The 23,679-nt window shown below is 29.9% G+C and overlaps 1 protein-coding gene across 1 annotated transcript; it reads left to right on the forward strand.

Moving 5' to 3' along the window:
• Window positions 1-5,794: 5,794 nt before the first annotated feature.
• On the forward strand, window positions 5,795-21,336 carry LOC132720676 (neuronal acetylcholine receptor subunit alpha-10-like). The gene is made up of 9 exons (XM_060704855.1): window positions 5,795-6,036; window positions 6,514-6,680; window positions 15,139-15,183; window positions 15,678-15,787; window positions 16,855-16,990; window positions 17,678-17,803; window positions 19,442-19,587; window positions 20,034-20,161; window positions 20,632-21,336. Exons 1-9 carry the CDS (start codon window positions 5,916-5,918, stop codon window positions 21,210-21,212), a joined length of 1,560 nt encoding a protein of 519 aa, XP_060560838.1. The 5' UTR covers window positions 5,795-5,915; the 3' UTR covers window positions 21,213-21,336.
• The last annotated feature ends 2,343 nt before the right edge of the window (window positions 21,337-23,679 follow it).

Consider the following 23,679-nt stretch of genomic DNA (forward strand, 5'->3'; position numbering starts at 1 on the left):
AAACACAAGTTTATCACTATCTGACTTGTTATGCAATTCTGGTTCGACGGCTGCCGCCTTATGAAATAAGTTTTGTCTGTTATCATCATAAAGTGAGCACTGTGACATAACATGAGATTTTAGTTCAACATTTTTAACACACAATGGACACGCACCGTTTTGTTCAATAAAGTTTTAATATATTTTAGTTTAGAGTCTAATGTGAACAAAACAACAGCAACATTAACTTAATTTGTTAATAGACATCTGTTAAAGTCATTTTATATCCACCAACGTTATATGTAATTATGCTTCTCAAAAGTGATGAATAAAACAAAAATGTTTCTCAGACGGACTTTTATATGACCAATCTATCAGACCTATCAAAAATAAATAAAATTTTGTAAAGCAAATGATAGAAAATGCCAAACAAACATGTGTCAAAGAAAGATATAAACATAGGACTAAATTGTAAAAGATTTTTTTATGTAAATGAATAATGAAGGTTTCTGATAATATTTTAAATTAATTTTGTAAACTCGACTTTTTAAAAAACAGATTTTAACTCCTCGTTCAGATTTCTAAATGAAAATAATTACTTGTAGATTAAGTTTATTTTACAACTAATGGAAAGACTAAATTAAGGTAAATGTTAAAAATAAAAGACGAGGGATGATATATCTACTGTTACTCACAAACCCATGTGTTATTTATTTTATTACCCCGAACAAATAATGTGATCATATGAAATTGTCAACTAAATTTAACTGTAACAAAAATAAACCAAGAGTAACAATAACTTAACTGTCCTGACCTTTTAAGTTTTAAGTGTTTTGTACATTAAGCCTACTTGAGATTTTTTTTTATTCTTTAAGACAGTGATGATATCTGCCAGAAGTTGAGTCCTAAACATACAATAGGCTGTGTGCCTATAGATGAGCCAAAATATTGCGAAAAATTTAATATTAAGAAACATGTATTAAGATCTTAAGAAAAGTTAAAAGATTCAATATTAAATCAATTATTTATATTTAATGTGCGATTAGTCACTAATTTTACAGTATCAATCTCTATAATTATACTGCGTTACTAACGCAGTAAGAGGCATTTATGTTCATTTTGACCTCTTTTTGGTAATTAACGTGGATTGTAAGTGCTGTTTGCAATGAGTAAACTACGTTCTTTGTTCACTTTACAATATCTTGAGTGTTACTTTTGAACACATTTTCAAATTTTCTTGATAATAAAGCATGAATCTGGAGGCATGCTGCTTTAAACAGAAGCATCAAGAAGTTGTTATACTTTACGATTTTCTGAATCCACAGAAAGCGTTGAACATTATGTACAATAACTTTATGTCATCCAAGTGGTTAATGCACACTCAGGTAAAAGTCACAATAACTTTACATTTTACCAAAATTATGTTTAAATAATAATATTACTATCCATAAATAATAAATAACTCTCCAGACCCACGCATTTTGTTTTATAAATACCGTTCGGAATGTATCGATAACGTGCATGTTTTTCTTGTTGTTGTTTTAAAGAGTAGACCAGTCTTTTGAGAAGTTATGCCGTTATATTTTATGCTAAACAATTATTGGCAAGTCATCATTACAATATTGAATATTTTGAAATATATTACTAATTAAACTTAACTAAAATGAACATAATATCACTTTTACTACAATGTGCCATAGAATATTCAGACAAGTCATTAAATCTTTATCCGAATACTCATAATTGGCAGTTTAAAAATATATATTAGCTACAAGGAATTTAGTCATGGGAATCTCAAATATCATTTATATAATCAAACTTATGTAAATATACGAAATGATAGACTTTCACAAAATTGTATATGGATTTATTTATCATCTTAAACATGTTTATTCAAGGCAAAAATAAATAGTTTTAATAGAAAGAGTATTTATTGAAATTGTATATCTCCTGTTTATCGTGTCTTTATTCTTTTTGACAGTATGTAACGAAAAATGAATAGATATGTTATTTGGCTTTTCTTGTTACACCAGATTAAAGTTTTATTTCATTTTATATATACGGGAAACATATGATAATATTATGCTGTGTTTAATGATGTGTATCACTACTTTCACATTCTATTTGAAGAAAGCTATTGCTGCAAAATTGAATCGAATGTAACGACATTTTAAAACGGATACGTCTATCTCAGTATAAACAACAGTTATTCGGAAGAGATTCAATTTCGGCACCATAATTAGACACATAAATCGTCGGGGTTCAATATAACAGCTGTTATAAATCAAGATTTGATCGTCAGCATTTCGTATCATTTATGCAGCGTGTGGTAGATTTCCAATGTTGTATATTTCCCAGATCAGATAACGGAAGAATGATTTTTCAATAAACTTTCATAAAACCAATCTATACGTTGATGAAAGATCGAATCATTACCAGACATCTGAAATAAAAAAAATAATCAGATGTAAAACAATTTACAGCTACAAATACGTTCAAGTCTATGAACAGCATGTGTTGGCTTTGCAAACAATCTGTTACCCTTCAATAATAATAATAATAATAATAATAATAATAATAATAATAATAATAATAATAATAATAAATACACACAGTTTAATTTGTACATTTAGTTGTCTTTCTACACAACAATATGACCATCATGTTCTCTTACATTTTTTTAAAATATTGATATTCTTATTGGGATTTATTATCATAGTGCATTGAGTGTGTACGATTGAACAGCTTATTTGGCGTATCAGTTTGGGAGAAATTACACATTACCTATTCGCCAATTAATATACTAATTAAAATCTCGTCTCGATGATCACCTATTTGCTTTATTTCAATATCTCTGATAGAATATCCCTTTTCAGAAAGGTACATGAGGTCTTCATCTAACAATAAAGCCGGAATGTCGTTATATTTTTTTCTTACAGTATTAATGTAACTGAAAATGCATCAAAACAAACACATTTAGAAGAGATTGAGTACTTGAACTTTTCTTATAATTTATCGGGAGCAAGATAATAATACTTCTCACATTCACGTATATCGTCATGGAATCAAATTATAGAGAGTACTAACCTCTTTCGACATTAGGGTTTTGCAATTATGATTACAAAACACGTTTATGCGCAGAAACACATCCATAATGATGTTATCAGTAATCTGAATCTGATGTATGCTGTTAAGAACTGGATAAGACTGTGGTAATACTGTATAGTTCAATCCCGCTCAACTTTTACTGAATATCATTAGTAAGTAAAACAATCTGTTTCACATATTTGGAATATTATCAAATAATTGTTCTTGCATTTTCAAATTACGAAACAGTTTTTTTATTATTATTCCAATTTCATTAATCAAGCTTCGTTTTCATTACCAGACCCAAAATAATCCGTATCAATTATCTAGTTTATGTTTAACTAGTTACGTTTTCATTTTTCAAATCCAAAATATTAATATCAGATATTATTGTACTTCGTCAAGTCTCGTATTAATTTTCAGGGTCGACGACTTCTGTAATAAATCATTCTGAAGAAATGTAATAAACAAAAAATAATGGTGGCATGAAACAAAGAGGTCATTTAACAGCAATAGATTTTTGGACTTTTTAACAGGAAGTGCCTTGACCAATATTTGTTTGAAGAAGCTGTGTACCCTGCCATTACAATTCATTATTGTACTCAACAATTATATCATAATGAATACGAAACGTTAAGCAAAATAAATCAAGGGAACTGTTGTTAATTCAATGGCATTTTTTTCCTAAATTTAGTTCCATCAAATCCTGTTTTTTGTTGTTTGGTTTGGTTTTCAGACTTAAGGCTTTAAGCAAGGTATTATAAGAGGAATCTTTTGCATTTAGCTTATTTTTGAAAATCATTTTTCGTGTAAGCTAAATATTACACAAGAACGTCGCCATATTTCTTAACAGAATGTGAAACTTTTACATGACATGTTGCTTTAAGACACATATTAGCACAATGATTTCATTTTATATATCTTGCAACACTTAATGCTTTATCAATTAATTATTTATGCCAATCTAATAAACCGTTTACTGTGTGATTATCTATATACTTTATTCCAGATTTGTTAGTACCAAGTTATACCAAACGATTTTTGTCTGCACTCAGAAACACAAGGAGTGCTGCAGTTAACAGTTTCTTTCAAAACTGTCACCAAAAATCATAATTTTGTCAGTGAACTGCCAATAATTTACTACGTTTTCTACCATTATGTTTCAACAAATTTTCTCTAAAATATCATGATGGCGCAAATAGCGGGACGTACATAAAATGAGAGTACTTACTGCATTAGAATAATTAAGGTTTTGATATTATGATCAGCACATTTATTTTGATAATACTTATCCAGGGATCTTGTCAAAGAACAGAATATAACAACATTGGAATCAACAGATATTGGGTCTTGTTTATTACACCAAATTACCATGGGGTCATCTACTTAGGAACAAAAAGAGTAAACTGTGCTAAATAGAATAAATTACTTATGCGTAACAACATTTTAAGATACAACAATCATGTTTTCAAATAATTTGTTATTTAATTTTTAACATCCTTCGCATCAATAGATGATGATAAAATTGTTACTCGAGTTAATATCATGCAGGTAAAATATTGAAAGGTTTGTATAGTGATAAACAAATCTATACATTACTCTGATCAACACTTAGCTAGATAATGGAACATAACAAATAATTCAAATGATATACAGTGCACTTATACAGAGAAACACCCTAGCAGTGACACAAATTTCAGTTGCTGTTGAGAGATGTTGATTCAACAAGGGTTATACTGTATTCTGGTCACAAAAAAAGGTGTAATGATTTATGTCAAAAAAGCTTATCAAATTGATGTTTATTGTAAAGACAATATTGCATACGTTGAATTTTTCAATGCCGTAGTTGAATACAAATTCAAAGACAATATAAAACAAACAAAAAAGATTTAATATAATTATCGAAGATATAAAAACAAGATGTGTTACGTGAAAAACTAATTTGTGTTTCAAAATAAAAACAAATCAAGTAATAATAATAATAATAATAACAACAACAATAATAATAATAATAATAATAATAATAATAATAATACTTATAATGATAATACTAATTAAATAAACAATGGTAATAATAATAATAACAACAACAATAATGATAATAATAATAATAATAATAATAATAATAATAATACTACTAATAATAATAATAAGGACAACAACAGCAACAACAACAACAACAAAACAGCATAAAACAAACGAAATTTCAGGAGATGATGGAAAAACTAAGTTACTTAAAAGTGGTATTTGTATCTCCCACGTGATATGACATATACCTGTTTAATATGTTTAATGTACAATAGCATCGTTATACATTTTTAATTTACTGTATCGAATCATGTGGCAATGTATCTCTTTAAATCAAAACCAGGTAGCAATAAACATTTTTCGTTTTCTAAATTTTTAAATTTTTTAAGTTTCGAGTTTCAAAAAACAGTGTACTAATTTGCCATGATAACCAATAGATTAATTCTAATAAAACATCCGTGTTATAGCATGAGGCAGCCATTTGCTATATATATGTTATATCAATCAAAGATCAACTTCGATCGACTAAACGGACTGTTGATTAAAACAATATATGTGTTTTCTATTATAACTATGTAACTATAAACCCTTCCAGTCTGCAAATAATTACTTGACTGACGTAGCAAGTAACACATTAAGAACTTCTCACCACAAAGGTAACTGAATATTACAAGAAAAAAATCTCAGGGAAATCGTGACACGGCAAAAGTTACAGATATTAGAGTTTTTCCCGATACCGACTGTTGCCGCTCTATCAAGACTTGTTACAGGCGGTTACGCATTTAATTCAATTTCTCTGTAAATAGGAAACGTTTTTCAGAATGGGAGTTAATAAAATATGCTTGTGGATGTGTTTTGTGTATATTATATCGGATTTTAAATCAAAAGCTGATTCTAAAGGGAATAATAATATGACGAAAATTGTACCGGATAGTGAGGATAGTATGTTTTCTCTTTCAAATTATTTTAGATTTTTGTCTTATGTCTTTATTTATATTTTCACAAAGTATTTTACAGAAATATATCAATTATAATGATGCTTTGAGTTTTTTTGAATTCTTTCACAAGTTAATTTCATACTACGAAATGCGCACAAAAAGAGCATAGAACAAAATTGAAATGAAGTTAATAATAAAATATTTCGATATTAAAAGAAAGCCGTTTTGTTTTTAAAGACTAGGCAAACATATTTGTCATGTAAAATAAGTTTTACTTCAAACTATAAATATTTTTAAGAAATAAATTTGAAGAGTTCAGCCAAAGCTGATGGTATTGAAAGCAGTCGTTTCAAAATTTTAAGATGTGTTCACATTAATGATACATTGCGTGTCTTATGCATCTCTACTCTATATTTTAATTATACATCTAAGCGTTCATATCATAAATATTTTGTTGATAATTGAATTTTTATTGTTTCAGATAATTCGTTAACAAGTAGATTCCGGACCAGAAGTAATATATCAAGTGAACAACGGTTAATGACAGATTTGCTATGGAAGTACGAAAACTCCGTGCGACCAATTTACAACTCTTCCAAAGCAGTCGGGGTTGGTCTAGGGCTTACATTAACACAGATTCTTGATTTGGTAAGTTGAAAACTTGAATGGTTCGTTTAAATGCGTGATTTCTTAATTGATTTGTAATAATTGATTTCCAAAAAATGTTTCTAGAAAAAAAAAACAACAAAAAACAATCAAATATATGTGTGACTCAAATTACTGTTTCAGTGAAAACAAAACTGAACACTTACAATTCTTTTAAAGAAAATGGTTTCTTATTTGATGAATTGAATCTAATCTTGAAAACATGTTTTGCTAGAAATAACAATAAAATATATTTATAATTTAAATGACTGATTTGTTTAAACATTACACTTATTTTTTTTTAACAAAAATATATTTATAAAAACTGATCTGAAAATAACAGTCAAAATGATTTTCGTTAACTTTCTTTAAAAAAAAAGAAGAAGAAAAAAAGAAGAGGAAAGTCTTTTAGAATATTGTAATTATTTTCACACCACTGCAGTCAGTATTGATTTCTACAGCGTTGTTATTATCATAACTATCAATATCTCTTCAAACTGAGTTTCATTCTCAAACTATTCAAGCAAACCATTTAAAACAACACAGAAAGAGACGTAAACTACATTGCTTTTTATTTTTGAAAAAGACATTACAGAAATTGCTTAAATAAAACTCATATAAAGGCCAATGTTATAGCTTTACATATTCCTGTTTGTTTAAACATTAAAGTGAATTGGTCTACATTTGGCACATTTTCCATAAGTATTTTAAGAGATATTAATTAGAGCGGTAGAAATGTACCATTTGGATAATATCAAGAAATATATCTGGAAACAAAATGTTGATAAAGTTTTAAAGTGATTTATTATATAAATACATATGAATAATAACAATATTTTCTTCTAGAATTCTTTATTATCTGCTTTATATTGGTATGTCATATTGGATCATGTATATAGCATTTACCTATAACATTAATAATTCTTTTGTAGATTGTTTTTCACCTATCAGACTTAATACTATCAACATTATTTTTAAAGTATGAGACACCTTCCATTTAAGACTTACTTACTTTAAGACACAAGAGTATTGAACGCACAGCAACTTCTTTTTCCAAAATTTCGATATGAGTAAATGTCGTAAACTCTTTCAGGTACAGATTGAGGTAAATATTCTTAATTCATTGACATCTTATGTACACCATTTAGGTACTGGTATTTCCATTAATAAATAATATTGATTTGATCAGTCATGTTACATCAAATCATGAAATGATTAAAAAACGATGTTGCTGGAAAGAGTGAGATACGCAATCCGATATAAAATATTAATATTAAACAGAAAATGAATTGTTGTAGAACAAAAAAAATAATTCATCATATAAATGTTCATATTTAAGCACTTGGTAAACTTTGTTTTCAAGACGATTTTTGCAAATGTCAGAAAAATAATTAATGTTGTGTTTTATAAATATTTGAAGTGCTTGAAAATGAGTCCAATATAGACCATACCTCTTAAATCAATACAGATCACAACTATCTGTGTTTAACATTTGCTACGGGCACTATATGAACTCTGATCATATTGCATCAAATCCTTTTCTTGCCGTATTTTATCAATCAACTATTTTCGCAATATCTTAAACGTAAAAAAATTTTATGGAAGATCTTAACGTTACTGTTGAAATAATTGTATTCATGCGAGGGATTTTTGTGCTATAGATATAGATCAGAAAGCGAAAGATAACAAGCAAGCGCGTGAAAATGCTCTAAATTATAATGCCCAAATTTATTTTATTGTTAAAAATATTTCTTACCTTAAATCTATTCAATTTGTTTGTTTTGTTAACATAATTTGTATCTGAATAGATGACATGCAATGTTCTAAAAGAATCAAGCTTTTTGCAAAGCTTCTCTAATCTAGTAAAAGTCAGTAAAGCAAAATAATTTACATCATTTTCTTGGACGCATTCGGTTTATTTTTCATGGTTATTACACCTACTGCTATTTGACCTCGGGATAAAGTATCTTTTGCTTCCAGTTAATATTTGCATATTCGTTAAATCCCGTACATTTCAGCCAGTATACTTATTGTAGTCCGGCATTGACGTTGATTTTAAGTAATCCTTCAGACGGGTTGGTCATGATTGGAAACTGCTTCATTTGCATATTATCAGAAGTCAGCAATCCACTCCAATATAATCCGAAATGGTTCAGATGATGAATAAGACTGATGAAAAGAGAAAACCCATTCTATTATTGTTGTACGTGAGACTTTGGTTCTGGTTGTTTATTGCGTACCATATTCGTTTATTTTTTCGCTTTGACGACTAGGTTACTTCATTACCATTTTATGAAATTTCGCTTTTTATAAGTATTTATTGAAAAAAAGAAACAGAAAAATGATAACAAAAAACATAAAATACAACCGTCCAACCACCCCCCTCCCCCCAAAAAAAAAATAAATAAAAATACAATAAAAAAAACAACAAAACAACAACAATAAAATACAAGCAAAATCCGCATTTCAAAGCGTAGCACTCATGAATTATATAAGATATTGTAAGAGCAAACACAATTAAAGACATTTTCATTAGTATGAACTATTATTATTGATTATAAAAGATGATCGAAATCGGCAAACACTTTGTTGTGTTGCATTTGTATATTCCAAATTCATAGATCGGTTTCTTGATAAGTGAAAAAAGATAAGTTATGTGTTTTTCAAAACGTAAAAATAAACACCTTTGGTATTAAGATCCGTAAAAATTGTTTTATGCGTATTTTGGGATGCAAACACCTCAGATATCGTAAGAAAGGATCTCCACTAACTTAAGGTTTATTGACATGGCGGGATTCGAAATAGTTTATTGTTGTTTTTTTTATACAACCTTTTGAATGTTTATACAGGTATCTTGCTTGCAAAATATCAGATCATTCGCCACCGCTGTTTTACCAGAACACTCATTTTTATTATGTTAAAAGATCTTAAAATTTAAAGCGTAAAAAACGCTTTTATCTCAGTCGAGCAAAGAAGCAAATTTTCTGTCTTAGTACGACGATATTTTTCTATTATCATTATTTTCCATATTTTCCTGTTTAAGTGACCCTGTTGTAATATCGTCAAGTTGTATGTTTAACATTTTGTGCTACATTTAAAACCCGTAACAGTAAAGGCAAAGATAATAGGAGGTTGCGTAAGCAATACCATGCTTTTCATTATAGATATTTATTATTTATACTAATTTCAAAACGGAGAACTAACAAACTTAATTTCAGTGTATGTGCTGATGTACCCCATCATTTATGGTACATTTATTCCATTCCTTTGAACGCCATTTTTCAAATTTTAGTGAATTTCCAATAGTGGGTTAAGTAGAGTATTGAAATACTCTATACTACCAAAATTATTACGAAGACATCAAGCAACAATGTCTCATTTTTAACATCTTTAATGTTGTAACAAAAATGTGTGGTTTTCTTACAATATTTCTTTTTTTTCTTTCACTACACACCTGTCTGTCTTGTAGTGTCCAATAGAAACTTTCATCATTTGCTTAAATCTGTGTCAATTTTTGTTGTTGACGTCTGTTCATATTTCAATGTTAATTATATTGGTTTTCGTAGTAAATTCCTTACGAAATTCCTTATTTATAAAGCGTTCCACGTTTTTCATTCAGGAACGCAGTTCATAAAATCGGGAAATTGATTTGTGTGCAGAGAACAATAAATCGTTGTAGAACGTAATTGCAAATCAAAATAAATTGTAACTAAAAATAGATTTGACTCTCGAAACATAAACGAAAAAAGGTCAGTTATTCAAAAAGAGTCTTTTCAGAAAAATTAGAAAAAAAAATCAAACAGAATATTGAAACCTTTTTATAATAACATGCTTTTTAATTTAAGTATTACTATGTCACTGAGTTCGATGCATTTCAAGTACCTTGGTTTTTTTATCAATTACAATTGAGCTGACCAACAAAAATATATTCATACAGATCAATATGACATGATATGAAAATGGTAACATTTATAATGCCTCTGCTTTTAGACAACCAACATAAACATAAAACTCTGCTGCATTTTTTTCTCTTATAAATGATGACAGAGTAATTCATCTGCGATAATGTTGTTGTAAAAACTGTTTCAATACAGTAATTTCTATGCACTGATGACAGTAAAACTGATTTAAAACGTCCAGTTATTTCTGTTTTACTTTCCGGTATTTAGGTTGTTGCAAATATCTGTCGGTAATCTACAAATATATGTCGGTAATCTTTCTGGCCTCTGGCATCTTACTGACGAAAGCCTTATATGCATATTATCAAAACACTGCAAGACCTCATCTAGGAATGAGTGAGAGTTATAAAGCAAGTGTTTCAAGACAGGTTATATAGAAGTATAGGCAGACGTCAAGTTGTTCTTGCATCATAACAATTGACTATCTTTTACATGTACTTATATCTAATGATATAATACTTGCATTTAAAGATGAGCCAAAATATTTCAAGAAAATAAAACTTGAAGAAAATATTTTAAGATTGTTAAAAAAAGATTCAAGATTAAATTAATAAGTTGCATGTAATGTGCGATTAATGACTGATTGTGCAGTATTTATCAGATTTGCATATTTCTACTGCGTGATTAATGAGGTAAAATTCTTTTTTTTCATATTTTGATCTCGTTTGTTTGTAATTTACGTGGATTCTTAATGCCGTTTGCAATATGTAATTACTTCCTTTTGTTCACCTCACAATATTTTTACTTAAATACATTTTTAAAATTATCATGACAAAAGGCATGAACCTGTGGACATGCTGCTTTAAAGGAAACAACACGCTTGCAAAAAGAGAATTAACTGTTAGGATAAATTAATGATAAGAGTTTGTTTTCAAGCATTCAAATAATAACTACCTTTTCGGCCCATTTGTCATCTAAATAATTCAATAAAAATCCTTCCAAAAATGACTGTATGCCTTTCAGTGCAGGAATGAAATTCTGTGTTTCTTCTCTTTGAATTAAATAAAGTGTTCTTCTTCATAATGTACTGACACAAAGTAAACTAATATAATGTGGATCATAACCCGCCTGGCACGCATATTAATTCAGTACATTCAGAATTGAATCAAATAAACTAATCCAAAGGGATAGTTACTGTCCCGATGTTTCATTAATTGGAATTGCGTGCAGACAAAATAAAATTTTATTAAAAACCCGCCTTGCTCGTCTTATTTACAAATATTTATGTTTCTAGCCAGAAGCAGCGCTTTTGTGTCGGTCTCCCTTAAAATCAAATTGATTCAATTTCACAATTTTAGAGGTTTCCTTAAGTAAAATATTAGAAACATTAATTACGTTTAATTTACATCATGACATGTGACATTGAACACAGCATCATTTTACCTTTTATTTTCTTACAAGAAATGGTATGAATCAGAATGAAATGATGCATTAGTCTGATATTTCAGGCATTAGATAAAAGTATTTGAAAATAGCTCGACACTACTTACACAAATTTGTACAAAACAAGATGACTATATAAGTTATATCTAAAAATTATTTCTGTGACTTACATTCCTATATTCAATGTCAGTTGTGAAACAGCCACTATAACGCATATTGCTATGGGTATTCAAATAACATAAAAATGAATTTCCTGAATTCATTTACAGTTATTGTTAATGGCTTTTTATAGAAAGTGATTAAAATTCAAAGTTCCTAGCGGGATTCGAACCGAGAATAAGTGGTTTGAAGTTCATGACCTTAACCACTCGTTCACAGGTGTAATTATCTCTAGAAAACTCTGAAGAATAACAAAATTACTATAATCTGAATAAAATCATGCTTGTAATCTAAATAAAATCCTGCTTGTAATTAATCTGAATAAAATTATGCTAGTATTAAATCTGAACAAAATCGTGCTTGAAATTAATCTGAATTAAATCATGCTTGTATTTAATCCGAATCAAGTCATGCTTGTATTAAATCTGAACTTAATCATGCTTGTAATTAATCTGAATAAAATCATGCTTGTATTAAATCACAACAAAATCTGGCTTGCAGTTTAACTCAATAAAATCATGCTTGTATTGAATCTGAATAAAATCATGCTTTTAAAATAAGCAATCGATTTTAGTGATAAACAGTATCAAGATAAGCGTTCTGATGTAAATACATTATAAAACAGCCTCGCCTATCTCAGTATAAAACACTATTTATTTGAAAAAAATATTGAATTTCGTTTCTGTTATTAGACACATAAATCGTCGGGGTACAATAAAAGTGTTGATAAAGTCAATTTATGTATCAGATTTGTATCATAAATTTTGCTTGTACACCATCATGCTTACGCAGTATTTTCTCTCCCCCCCCCCCACCAAACAAAAATTTCAAAAAATGTTTACACTAGATTTTCGGTATATTATAAGTAGATGAGAAGCAATTCTTTTTAAGACAGTAGCAGACAACTTAAAACTGGAACAGATATAAAAACAAATTAAAGCATCAACATATTTTATGAATATCCCTCAAGCTGATGCTAGGGGACGTGAGAGATGTAACACATTTCCATTGCCCCTCAAGAACAGACGCGATCAAACCGAAACTGAAATTTCCATTTAATTTTTTTGTTTAAATTGTTCCCGCGAGATCAACTATTTCGTAGATTTTATTTAATAAAAATCGTTCAAATAACTTACATATTTTAACTCCGGAATAATAAAATTTAAAAGAAAAAGGAAAATGGAAATTTAATTTGTACGTTTACTTGCCTGCACATTTATATGGTCAAATTTTACTTTTTTACAACTCCTTCTTTTGACACAAATAAAAATTTCGCTTTCATTTTGGCGAGTGTTGTCCTTACATTAAGTGATATAACATTACTTTTTCTTCTTATTTCCCTTTTAACATCTGTTACGATTCAATACATGGAATTTTAATAGTAGTTAATACGTAGTTTAACCTAATTATTTTTGTTTCATAATGACAAATGGTAAAACAAATATTGACATTGTTTTTTTTTTCTTTTCCAACGCACTTTAGTTATATTATATTGTCTATGATGTACCTTTCATCTAACACGTCTAACAATCATTCATCGTCTACTAAACAACTAAAGAAAGACTTGCTTTTTAAAAAAAGAAAGAAAGAAAGCCAATTGTCTGTTATTATTATTTTTTCAATTATCATTTCAGTGATTATCCTGTCCGTGTTCTGCCCTGCGCTTTGTCCTATTTTTTGTTTGGGGTCTTCCTGGGCTCCTCGCCGCTTGTTCTTGTTGCTGGGTCGTGTGAAAGTTGCTTTCATTGAACGCCGCCGGTCCTTGTTGATCTTGTCTATCATAATATTTACTATTTTGAAAAATTAAATGTATGTATCCTTTTGAATTAAACTTCAAGACTTAGTGATTTATAGTCAGTGTGAGCATAAAGAAGCATAAAGAAGCTCTGGTGGAAAATATAGATTAAATTTGTAAAATGAACCAATTGAATCTGATCTGCAAATTCCTTTGTTGAACAATGCCAGCAATTGTTGGAAACTTTGTTGGAAATGTCGAAGTGACATAAAACATAATCAGAGAACTTCATTATTCATTTACAATAAAAAGTTTGTTAGAATAAAGGGACATAATTTACTTCCACAATCATTTGCTTGACATTGTTCCAAAATCTGTCAAATTTTTATATATAAGCATTCGGAAAAGTTTTGAAACGAAAGAATCATATTTGATACGTCTGATAGATAATTGATGGAAACGTCCCTCTGAGAAAATATCTTTTTGTCTAGTACAATCGTCTTATCTGGTACGTTACATTCTAAAGCAAAAGGAAAAAAATGAATCTAGAGATTTAAAGGCGGTATTGGTTAATGCAAACATTCGTAAATGCCCCCAAGGACCCGCCTAAAGTTTAATAAATAAGATCAACAAGGAAGGGTGTCATTCAATGAAAACATCTGGCAATACAGAACTGCCGCAAGGAGCCCAGCAGAACATGGTCAACGATTATAACAATCAAATGAATGGACCGTGAACACGGCTACTCTTCTTGACAAAGTTTGATAGCTCTTTTTTGTTATGACAAATGACGAAGAGGATAAAAGCCAACCCCCATTAAATTTGACAATTTCGACTGAGTCTGACAAGTTCTTTTTATTCAGCAGTAAAATATGCTCCCGATGTTATCATTAGTCCGTGTACGGTAAGCGACATTAAACAGGAAATCATTTTAACCTGTCCGTTTTTGAGTACCATATAGAGGCTTAAGCTTAAATACACGAATCATAAACTCAATCAAAGAAAATTCTGAAATTGCTGCTGAAAGTAGAAAATATGATAGGAATGGTTTATAAGTTCACTGTTAAAAGAAACTAGACACAAGCAATTTTCAAATCGAAGATATATTAAAACTGATGCTACTTATGAATATTATATAACCATAAAGATGTTACATCATATAATCATAAAGATGTAAGAATTATCCATCATATCAACATTAGATCATATCAACATGTATTTTCAGGATGAGAAGAACCAAGTGTTGACCACAAATGTTTGGATGGAAGTGGTAGGTGTGATTTTATATCATTTTATACAACATTATACTTGACGATATAATTTATGTAAATATGCGTTCATATCTCGATTAAAATAGGAATGAAGACAAGGACTAAAAATAAGTAAGAAGTGTATCCATTTCATATTTCGATTAAAAATTATCATAAAGGGAAGGGCAGGGTGTATCCAAATAAGATACATTTATTGATTAATGATATATTTTGTCAAAAAATGTAAATATGTCATCGTTTATAAACCTAAAAAGCCTGAAGATCAATCAACATCAAGTAATAAGACAAATACTAATGCAATTACACATAAATCATATAAACCTAAGTTCAGAAACTTTAGAAAACAAGGATATTTCAAGTTAAATGAATTTCGTCATGATAATAATATTGAATGAAATATTATGTTGAAATGTATGGATTTATTATCTTGATTAATTGCACCAATTTCACAATCAAAATCTATATCAAATAATGTTTATAAAATATGGACAAGGAATGGAAAGATGAAAAGTTGATTTGGGATCGCCGTGACTATGATGGAACAGACAACATCCGAATACCATGTCGACGGCTGTGGTTGCCCGACATCGTGCTGTATAACAGGTAAAATGATTTTTCTGGTCCTTCGGGATCATTTGTTGAAAATTGAGTACCACTGAAACCGGTGCTTGGGGACGTTGGAGATATTCCACTTATTCATTATCCCACATGAACAGTCTCAATCAAACACAGTTTACAATTTTTTTAATAAATGCTTCCGAGGGACCACCCTTCTTCCAGATTTCTAAAATAATAATAATAATGATAATAATAATAATAATAATAATAATAATAATAATAATAATAATAATAAAAATAATAAGAATAATAATAATAGTAATAATAATAATAATAATAATAATAATAACTCTAATACAACTTGTAAATATGCACTTATGAACATTGAATGTTAATTTAGCAAATGCTAGACTATATTTGTTTTCAATAAGAGGGTCTGTTTGTGACCGCAACGTTCATGACATCAGGACGCAGCTTTGCATATTAAGCGTTTGTTTTTTTTGTTTTTTGCAAAGGAAGTGAGAAAATTCCAAATTGAAAAAGAAAAATACCGAAATGTTATTAGAAGTAGGAGTAAAATAAAAGGTTAAGTTTTTAAGTTGTCAATAAATTAAAATCACTATGTAAAGGAACGATAAAACAAAGCAAAGGCTACCTCATAGTTATGCGACTTTACACATCATAGCTCCTATCATTTCCCTGTACATACAGTATGTATTTGTATTTTTAAAGGGACTCCGCTGAGGCCCAAAAAAAAACCACACAACATAAACCCAGAATCGTTTCTTTCCTAATCAAGTGCAGCAATAATAATGGAAAATTCTACAATAGAATGAATTTGAAGATCGATACCCAGAGTAATTCATTGATTAAAAAACATTGCAGTTCTTTTCAATTTTAGGGCATTTTTAGAAATGGTTACAAATGATAAACGAACTGAATGATTGGTCTGAAAATTTGCACAAATGTTATATGCTCAGACTTTCATGTCCAAACAAGAAATCAGTGGAGTCCATTTAATGTGGGTGAAATGCAAATAAATAAAATAATAAACAAACAACAGTTTTCATGGTTACGTTATGTCATTTCACTTATCTATTATATTAATCCAGTGTTGACGACTACACTTCCGGTTACATGCCCAGTCTTGCTATGGTATATGATAATGGACGCGTGTTCTGGGGTCCAGTCGTCAGGTTCCGAAGCTCCTGCAAGATTGACATTACCTTTTTCCCCTTCGACGATCAGGTAATTTTTTTCAGATTTAGCAAGATCCTTTATGAAATAAAAATATATTAAAAGATAAGTTACCTGCATCAAGAGGAGCCTTTCATGAAAATCAAACTTGATGAAAAGAGTATTGAAATCTCGACATTCATGATAAAAGTAATACTTTCCATACGATTTGCGATTTACGATTGACTGTTTAATATTTGCATTCTATTGCGTAACTAGTGCAGTTAGAGCTATTCCCCCCTATTATGACCTTTTATTTGGTTAATTTACATGGTTTGTGTTGTTTGCAATATGAAATTATTTTCTGTGTTCACTTCACAATTATTTACTTTTTAATACATTTTCAAACTTTTAAATGACAATAAGCATAATTCAGGAGGCATGCTGCTTTAAAAGATATTTTTTTATATTGATTTCTTTTATCAATTGATTAAATCTGTGAATGGTAAGATATTATTTTGTTTTACGCGTTGCCTTTTTAACGACCAATTATATGACAAAAAAATTAGTCTTGTAAAAAAGTAAATAGCATTTTTAGTTTGATAGTTGTATTTCAGAAATAATGCCTCTCATATTTTATACTTGAGTTATTATTGGTTTCGTTCCTTTGAACATTGTAACATGTTGCGTCACTGTAATTTATGATACATGCATTGACCTGTTAGAACATAACAGTTATAAAACTCATGTTATATTTAGGTATGTCACTTAAAGCTTGGTTCTTGGGCATATAACGGTTTCCAAGTGAACGTCATTAATCGCTCAGAGACGGTTGATTTATCAAACTACGTAGATAATGGAGAGTGGAAATTGATTGGTTTAAAGGTAAGCTAGGTGTAGGTACTAGTTAGTTTTCTAATTCCGGAATATAGGTACTAGTTAGATTTCTAATTTGGAAAAGAATGTATGCAACAGTTTTCACTGGAACCAAAACCATTGTAGTATAGTATGTCAATGAGTGCCGACCCAAAAATCTACTAGCATTAATATTTAGTATCATTCAGTGAATAAATGAATTCAAAATTTATAGGTCACCTTTTGCTAGATAATTTCCTTAAAGGACATGAATTGTGACATGTCCGGGGTCCATTTTCTCAGTTCCAGAATGGGCGAATGGACTCTTATTAAGGCTAGAATACATACGTAGCCAAAATGTTTTTGTGACGATATATAGTTATTTCTCAAATATTAAGAGATCGACAGTGAAACACTTCCTCTTACATGACAAAATGTACCTAGTCTAGAGGTGTTACGAAAACTACAGAAAGAAGGCGAGAACAAATTCTTTGCGATATAATCCCGAAAAGTCTATTTTTATAGACTATTTACAGTTCACAATCATTACAAGAGTGCACTAAACGCAGTTCTGTTTCATAGATAATAAGATAGCATAAAGTGGATGTTTAGGTAATAAGTTGATTTTTTAAAAATGTTCTGTTATTGATTTTCGTACTATTATCTAAATTACTTTTTACAACCCCGTAGGGAATGATACAATGTAACATTTGTATATTTTGTAACTATATATCTACCTAATTATAGACATACATAAAGTTCATTTAGTCTGAATGCGACTTCATTGACCTTATGACGATTGCTGTAGTCTGTGTATCACCATGCAAATGAAAAACAGGCATTAATTAAGATTCGATAATCGTCTATCTGAGGCATTACAATAGCACAACCGGAAATGTTTGATATATGATACGCCCAATTACTTTATGTCTTCTGCTGTACTGTTATTGATTTGGCATTGTAATTTATCGTCTGCGGAAATGTATGTCTATTTTTTCTAAGAGACTGATTTTATGTTCAATGTTTGTGTCTTGTCAACAACTAATAATTGTAATTTTAATATCACAGAAGGAAAATCAAATGATTTGAATAACCCTGTTCATGTTGTTGAAATGTTTTGAGGATATAATAACTCGGTCTGAGATTATGTAAATTCGTCAGTTTATTGCTTGTTTAAAATTTCTAAACATTTGTACCTGTCAAAGGTTTAAACGGCGATCATTTTATGAATCATGGATCGGCTGAAATATACCAACATTCGTGCATCTGTACCAGCGATTGTTGGCGTTTAAACAAAACAACGCAAAATATGAGTGACTACCCGCTAGCTGTCCATATGCTGCAGTTCAGCATAGATGCATTTTATGAACCATGGATCGGCTGAAATATACATTTTCCGTATTTGCGAACAAAACAACATAAAATACGAATTGTACAGATGCTGTAGTTAAGCATAGATTATTTTTAAACATACAATTCATTCAATATATCATAATATATAGTATTATTTCTATTCAGTATATATTGATTTGAAAGAAGCTGGACTGTCTGTTTATATATTTTTATTATTTGACTTACGTACCTGCTCATATTTTGTACAATTTATGCATGTTTAGGCATTATTAATATACTTACTTTTGTAATGCACTAATACAAATTCAACTGCAGGTCACAAGAAACTCTGTTGTCTACAACTGCTGTAGTGAACCGTTTCCGGATGTTATGTTCTTCTTCCGGTTGCGCAGACGCGTTAAGTACTACTTCATGAACATCATAATACCATGCATAATTTTATCTTTCCTATGTTTGGCTGGGTAAGATTTTTAATAACGGTTTATAATATTATTTAAAACTCTACTGACTTGTTTGATTGAAGAACAAGTTCTAAAAAGGGAATACACAGACGACATTTGCATATTACTGAATTCATATACATTGTAATAGACCTGTTTTGCTATATAATTTGAAAATTTCATTTTACTTATTAGGTTTGTCAAAGTAGTTGCTTTGAGCAGAAATCAGAAGAAATCTTGTCAACCGACACGTTCTTGAAATCTGTTTTGCTTCTTCTCTGGAAACATACACAAGTCAATATAACTGCTTTTAAAGATTACCTAACGTGTAAAAGAATCATATCATTGCATACCTGTGTTTCAAATTGCACCACTTAAACATGAATGTTTAACAACATTGATTATCTTATTTCAGAACTTCATTTTGTTTTGTTAACTTCATTTTGATTTGTTAATTTCTTCTTCAGTTTTTTACTACCACCAGAAAGCGGTGAAAAGATCACACTTGGCCTCTCTGTTTTGCTGACAATTACAGTGTTCATGCTAATGGTTGCTGACAAGATGCCTCAAACTTCTGAAAGTATTTCTCTCATAAGTAAGTCATTGTATCATATTATATTTTACAGCAAGTAATATGATGCCAAGGAGAACTTTAATGTTCATTTTTTTATAAATGTAGAGTGAGATGGAAGTCGTTGAAAATGTGATAAAGTTCTTCAAGATTGTGCAAGCTATTGACAAGCGATAATGAGGCCTTTCAAATTACTTAAACATTTGGAAATTGGGTACGATAGTAACAAAAACAATAATCTTTTACATGGTGTATAAATTGTTGTTAAATGCATAGACAACTATTGTCATATATAACGCGGAAAGTTCCAAATGTCATTGTTTCGAAATTTTGTCTTATGTTTTAAGAAAATATCGTCAAAATCGATTATGAATGTAATGATTTCCATAGCTTTATATTTTTCAAAATTATTGTATACATCTTCTTTGTCCTTAAACCGCTTTGTAATTGAAACACAAATAACCATAATTATAACCTCCTTTTAAACTTTTCAGGTATATATCTAATGGTCGTACTATCCATGTCGTGCGTATCTATCTTGCTTTCTGTATACATCCTGAGTCTGCATCATCAACGAGGAAGGCCTCTGCGATGTCCTCATTTTATCAAGACCATTGCTTTCTCCATTTTCGCGCCATTACTCTGTCTGAAACTCAGGTCAACCGGTCACGTGACCGGAAGTTACAAACGGCAGGAAAACAAAAGTTCAACATTGTTTAAAAAAGATAAACAGGAAATGATTCATCTAGAGGGTATCAAAGAACATCAGAATTTTGAAGAAGAATTGGACCATTTGTTGTCTGACCCTAGTTTAAATGGTGGCTCTGACCCTGTTCTTAAACATTACCAAGATAAGCAAAACTCAGTGAATGAGTTGATACAATGGTTGCATAAGAAACATAACCTAGAATGCTTGGAGGATATGTCTTTTCAAGAGTGGCGTGATGTTGCTTTTGTAATTGACCGCCTGCTGTTTGTTATTTTCCTGATTGTGACAATAGTGGCAACTGCTGGTATTTTAAGTCTTCGTCCGGAGCAATCACTTAGTGGGTTTACAGAAATCAAAATTAAATGAACCGAATCTAGCGACCTCAATTTGGAATATTTGTAGAAAGCAAGGGAAACACTTTAACCGAAATTCAAAGAAATGGTATTATAGTTGATGGATAAATAAATAAATTGAAAAGTGTTCTAAATATGTTATCAATTACAATGATAAACGCAATATCAAAGGTACTGAACATTTACGAATATTTTTACAATAAGAACAAATACATAAAGAAATGCACAATGTTCAAGATGCCATGGTCATGACTAAGAACATTGAATAAAATTTCCATATAAAACATACTACGTATAAGGGTTTTAAGAAGAAACCTTAACGTATTATCTAAATAAGAGCTTCATTGTTGTTGAGCATACTTAAATAATTTACGAATGAAAGTGTATATATTTCAAGACAACATTACACGATTGTTGCACAATTCCTTGCTGACCTTGCTATGTAGAAACCTTTATTATGATCGTGTAAAGGTATTGCCTGACTTTGTTATAACTGGTTACACGATCAGTTCCCCGAAATATCAATCTTGGATAAATATTTCGGTAAGGTTCTTGGGGTGTACCCAGTAAACGTGATTAAATTTACGTTTCGTCTACAGAATAATTATACGGAGCCTAAAGCGCAATAAATAAAGATTTACATTGTAACGTTCTGAGATGTACGCAGTCAGACGTGGTTAACTTAAGCATAATTTAACGGAGATCTATAGAGCAATAAATAAATATGAAAATAAATGTTCGTGTTACTAAGATGTACAGATGTGTTAAAATTTAAATTTGTCTATAGAATACTAGTACTGAGTATTAAAGCGAAACAAGAAGCCTGCGGTTTTGTAATTGCTACAACATATGCTGTTAGATCGGGACCGCGTCCATGTTTTTTTTTCTTACTGATAATTTCCATATTAGTTTTAATGTTTTGCACTTATTTTTGCAAAGTCTATACTGTTTTCAAATGACATCGTACAGAAAAATATTGTCATTAAAATACAAATCAAGAATATTTTTTTGCCAATCACATAACAAATTGTCATTTTTGGATCCTGATGTCATGACGGTATACTTTATGCTTGTGTGATTTTATACATATAAATTATATAATTATTCCGTTGTAATTATAATTCCCACGGGCAGAACCGAAGTGAGATCGAATATTTAGATTAATGCAATAATGTATTTATGATTGGCTTATGCAGAAATCGAACCCTAAAACACAGACATGCTTAAACGCCAATACAAAGCTGCTTTTATATATCATAAAAGTTATTCAGGATATTGCATATTGGGGAAATAATTATATAAAACAATTATTTTTTTGTATATATGCTAACTTGAAAAAAGTTGAAAAAAGTATAATATTCATCTCATGTCAAAATTGTACTCATTCTTAAAGTATGAACATATTCATACAAAGAACAAAAGTGTATGAACTTCTGGTATGTTTGAATGTATTATATTCAGAATTCCATTATGATATTCATACGGATATACCGGTTACTTGCAAATCAAAACGTTTGTGCTACCAAATTATAAAGTGATCAGTAACTTCTTCAGAAGGTGTTATGTTGTCAATCTCTGACGTTATGTTTCAATGTGTATAGGACATTTATCTTAATTGGTATCATTATGTTCCGATTAGTGAAATTGACATTATATTAAGCAAGAAGATAAACCCATATCAGACAAAAAAAATATTTTCCCCCTTATTTTAACATTCAATAATATAAGTGAATTGTACGCCAAGGAAGGAAGCGGCATTTATTTAATAATGATTTTATTCAATTGGGTTTTACGTGACACCGACACAGTAAAGGTCAAATGGTGACGTTTCAGCTTTACTGGTCGAGAAAGACCTCCTGTTCCCTTCCGTACATTGTTTCAGGCACGAACGGGCACCTTAGTAGAACCACTGACGCTTGATAGCTTCCTCACATGAAAGAATCCAAAGTCCCTGTCGGGATTCGACCCCACAGAGGCGAGGGGCAAGTGGTTTGAAGTCAACGGCCTTAACCATTGTTTGATAAATAACTGAAAGAAGTTGACGAAAAAATATATGGGAACAATTAAAATCAATTTTAAAGCAATATACATTTATATTTGACCAAATACGAATGACTAAATGAATTGTGAACATCAGTTGTCAGGGCTAGATTTTCAAACAGTTGTGTTTGATGATAGCTGGTGATTTATCATAATTGCTGTAATTAATCATTCAAATGATCAGTAAGAATGATTTAATTTAATATTTTAACAAAGCTGTGACAAGTTTGACGAGAATAAACTGAGTGTAAAGGAGGATGCGGGTAGAAAATTTATCAATGAATAGAGGATATTGCACGAGTGTCGATTTAATACTAAATTTATTGAACGAGTTGAATAAAATAATATTATCTGGCAAGCATAATATTGTTTTATTCAACCAGTTCAATACATTTAGTATTCAATCTACACGAATATGATATTCTATTTATCTTATATTA

Source organism: Ruditapes philippinarum, unplaced genomic scaffold (assembly GCF_026571515.1).
Source record: "Ruditapes philippinarum isolate M1 unplaced genomic scaffold, ASM2657151v2 ctg4159_1_1_1_1, whole genome shotgun sequence".
Classification (NCBI taxonomy): domain Eukaryota; kingdom Metazoa; phylum Mollusca; class Bivalvia; order Venerida; family Veneridae; genus Ruditapes; species Ruditapes philippinarum.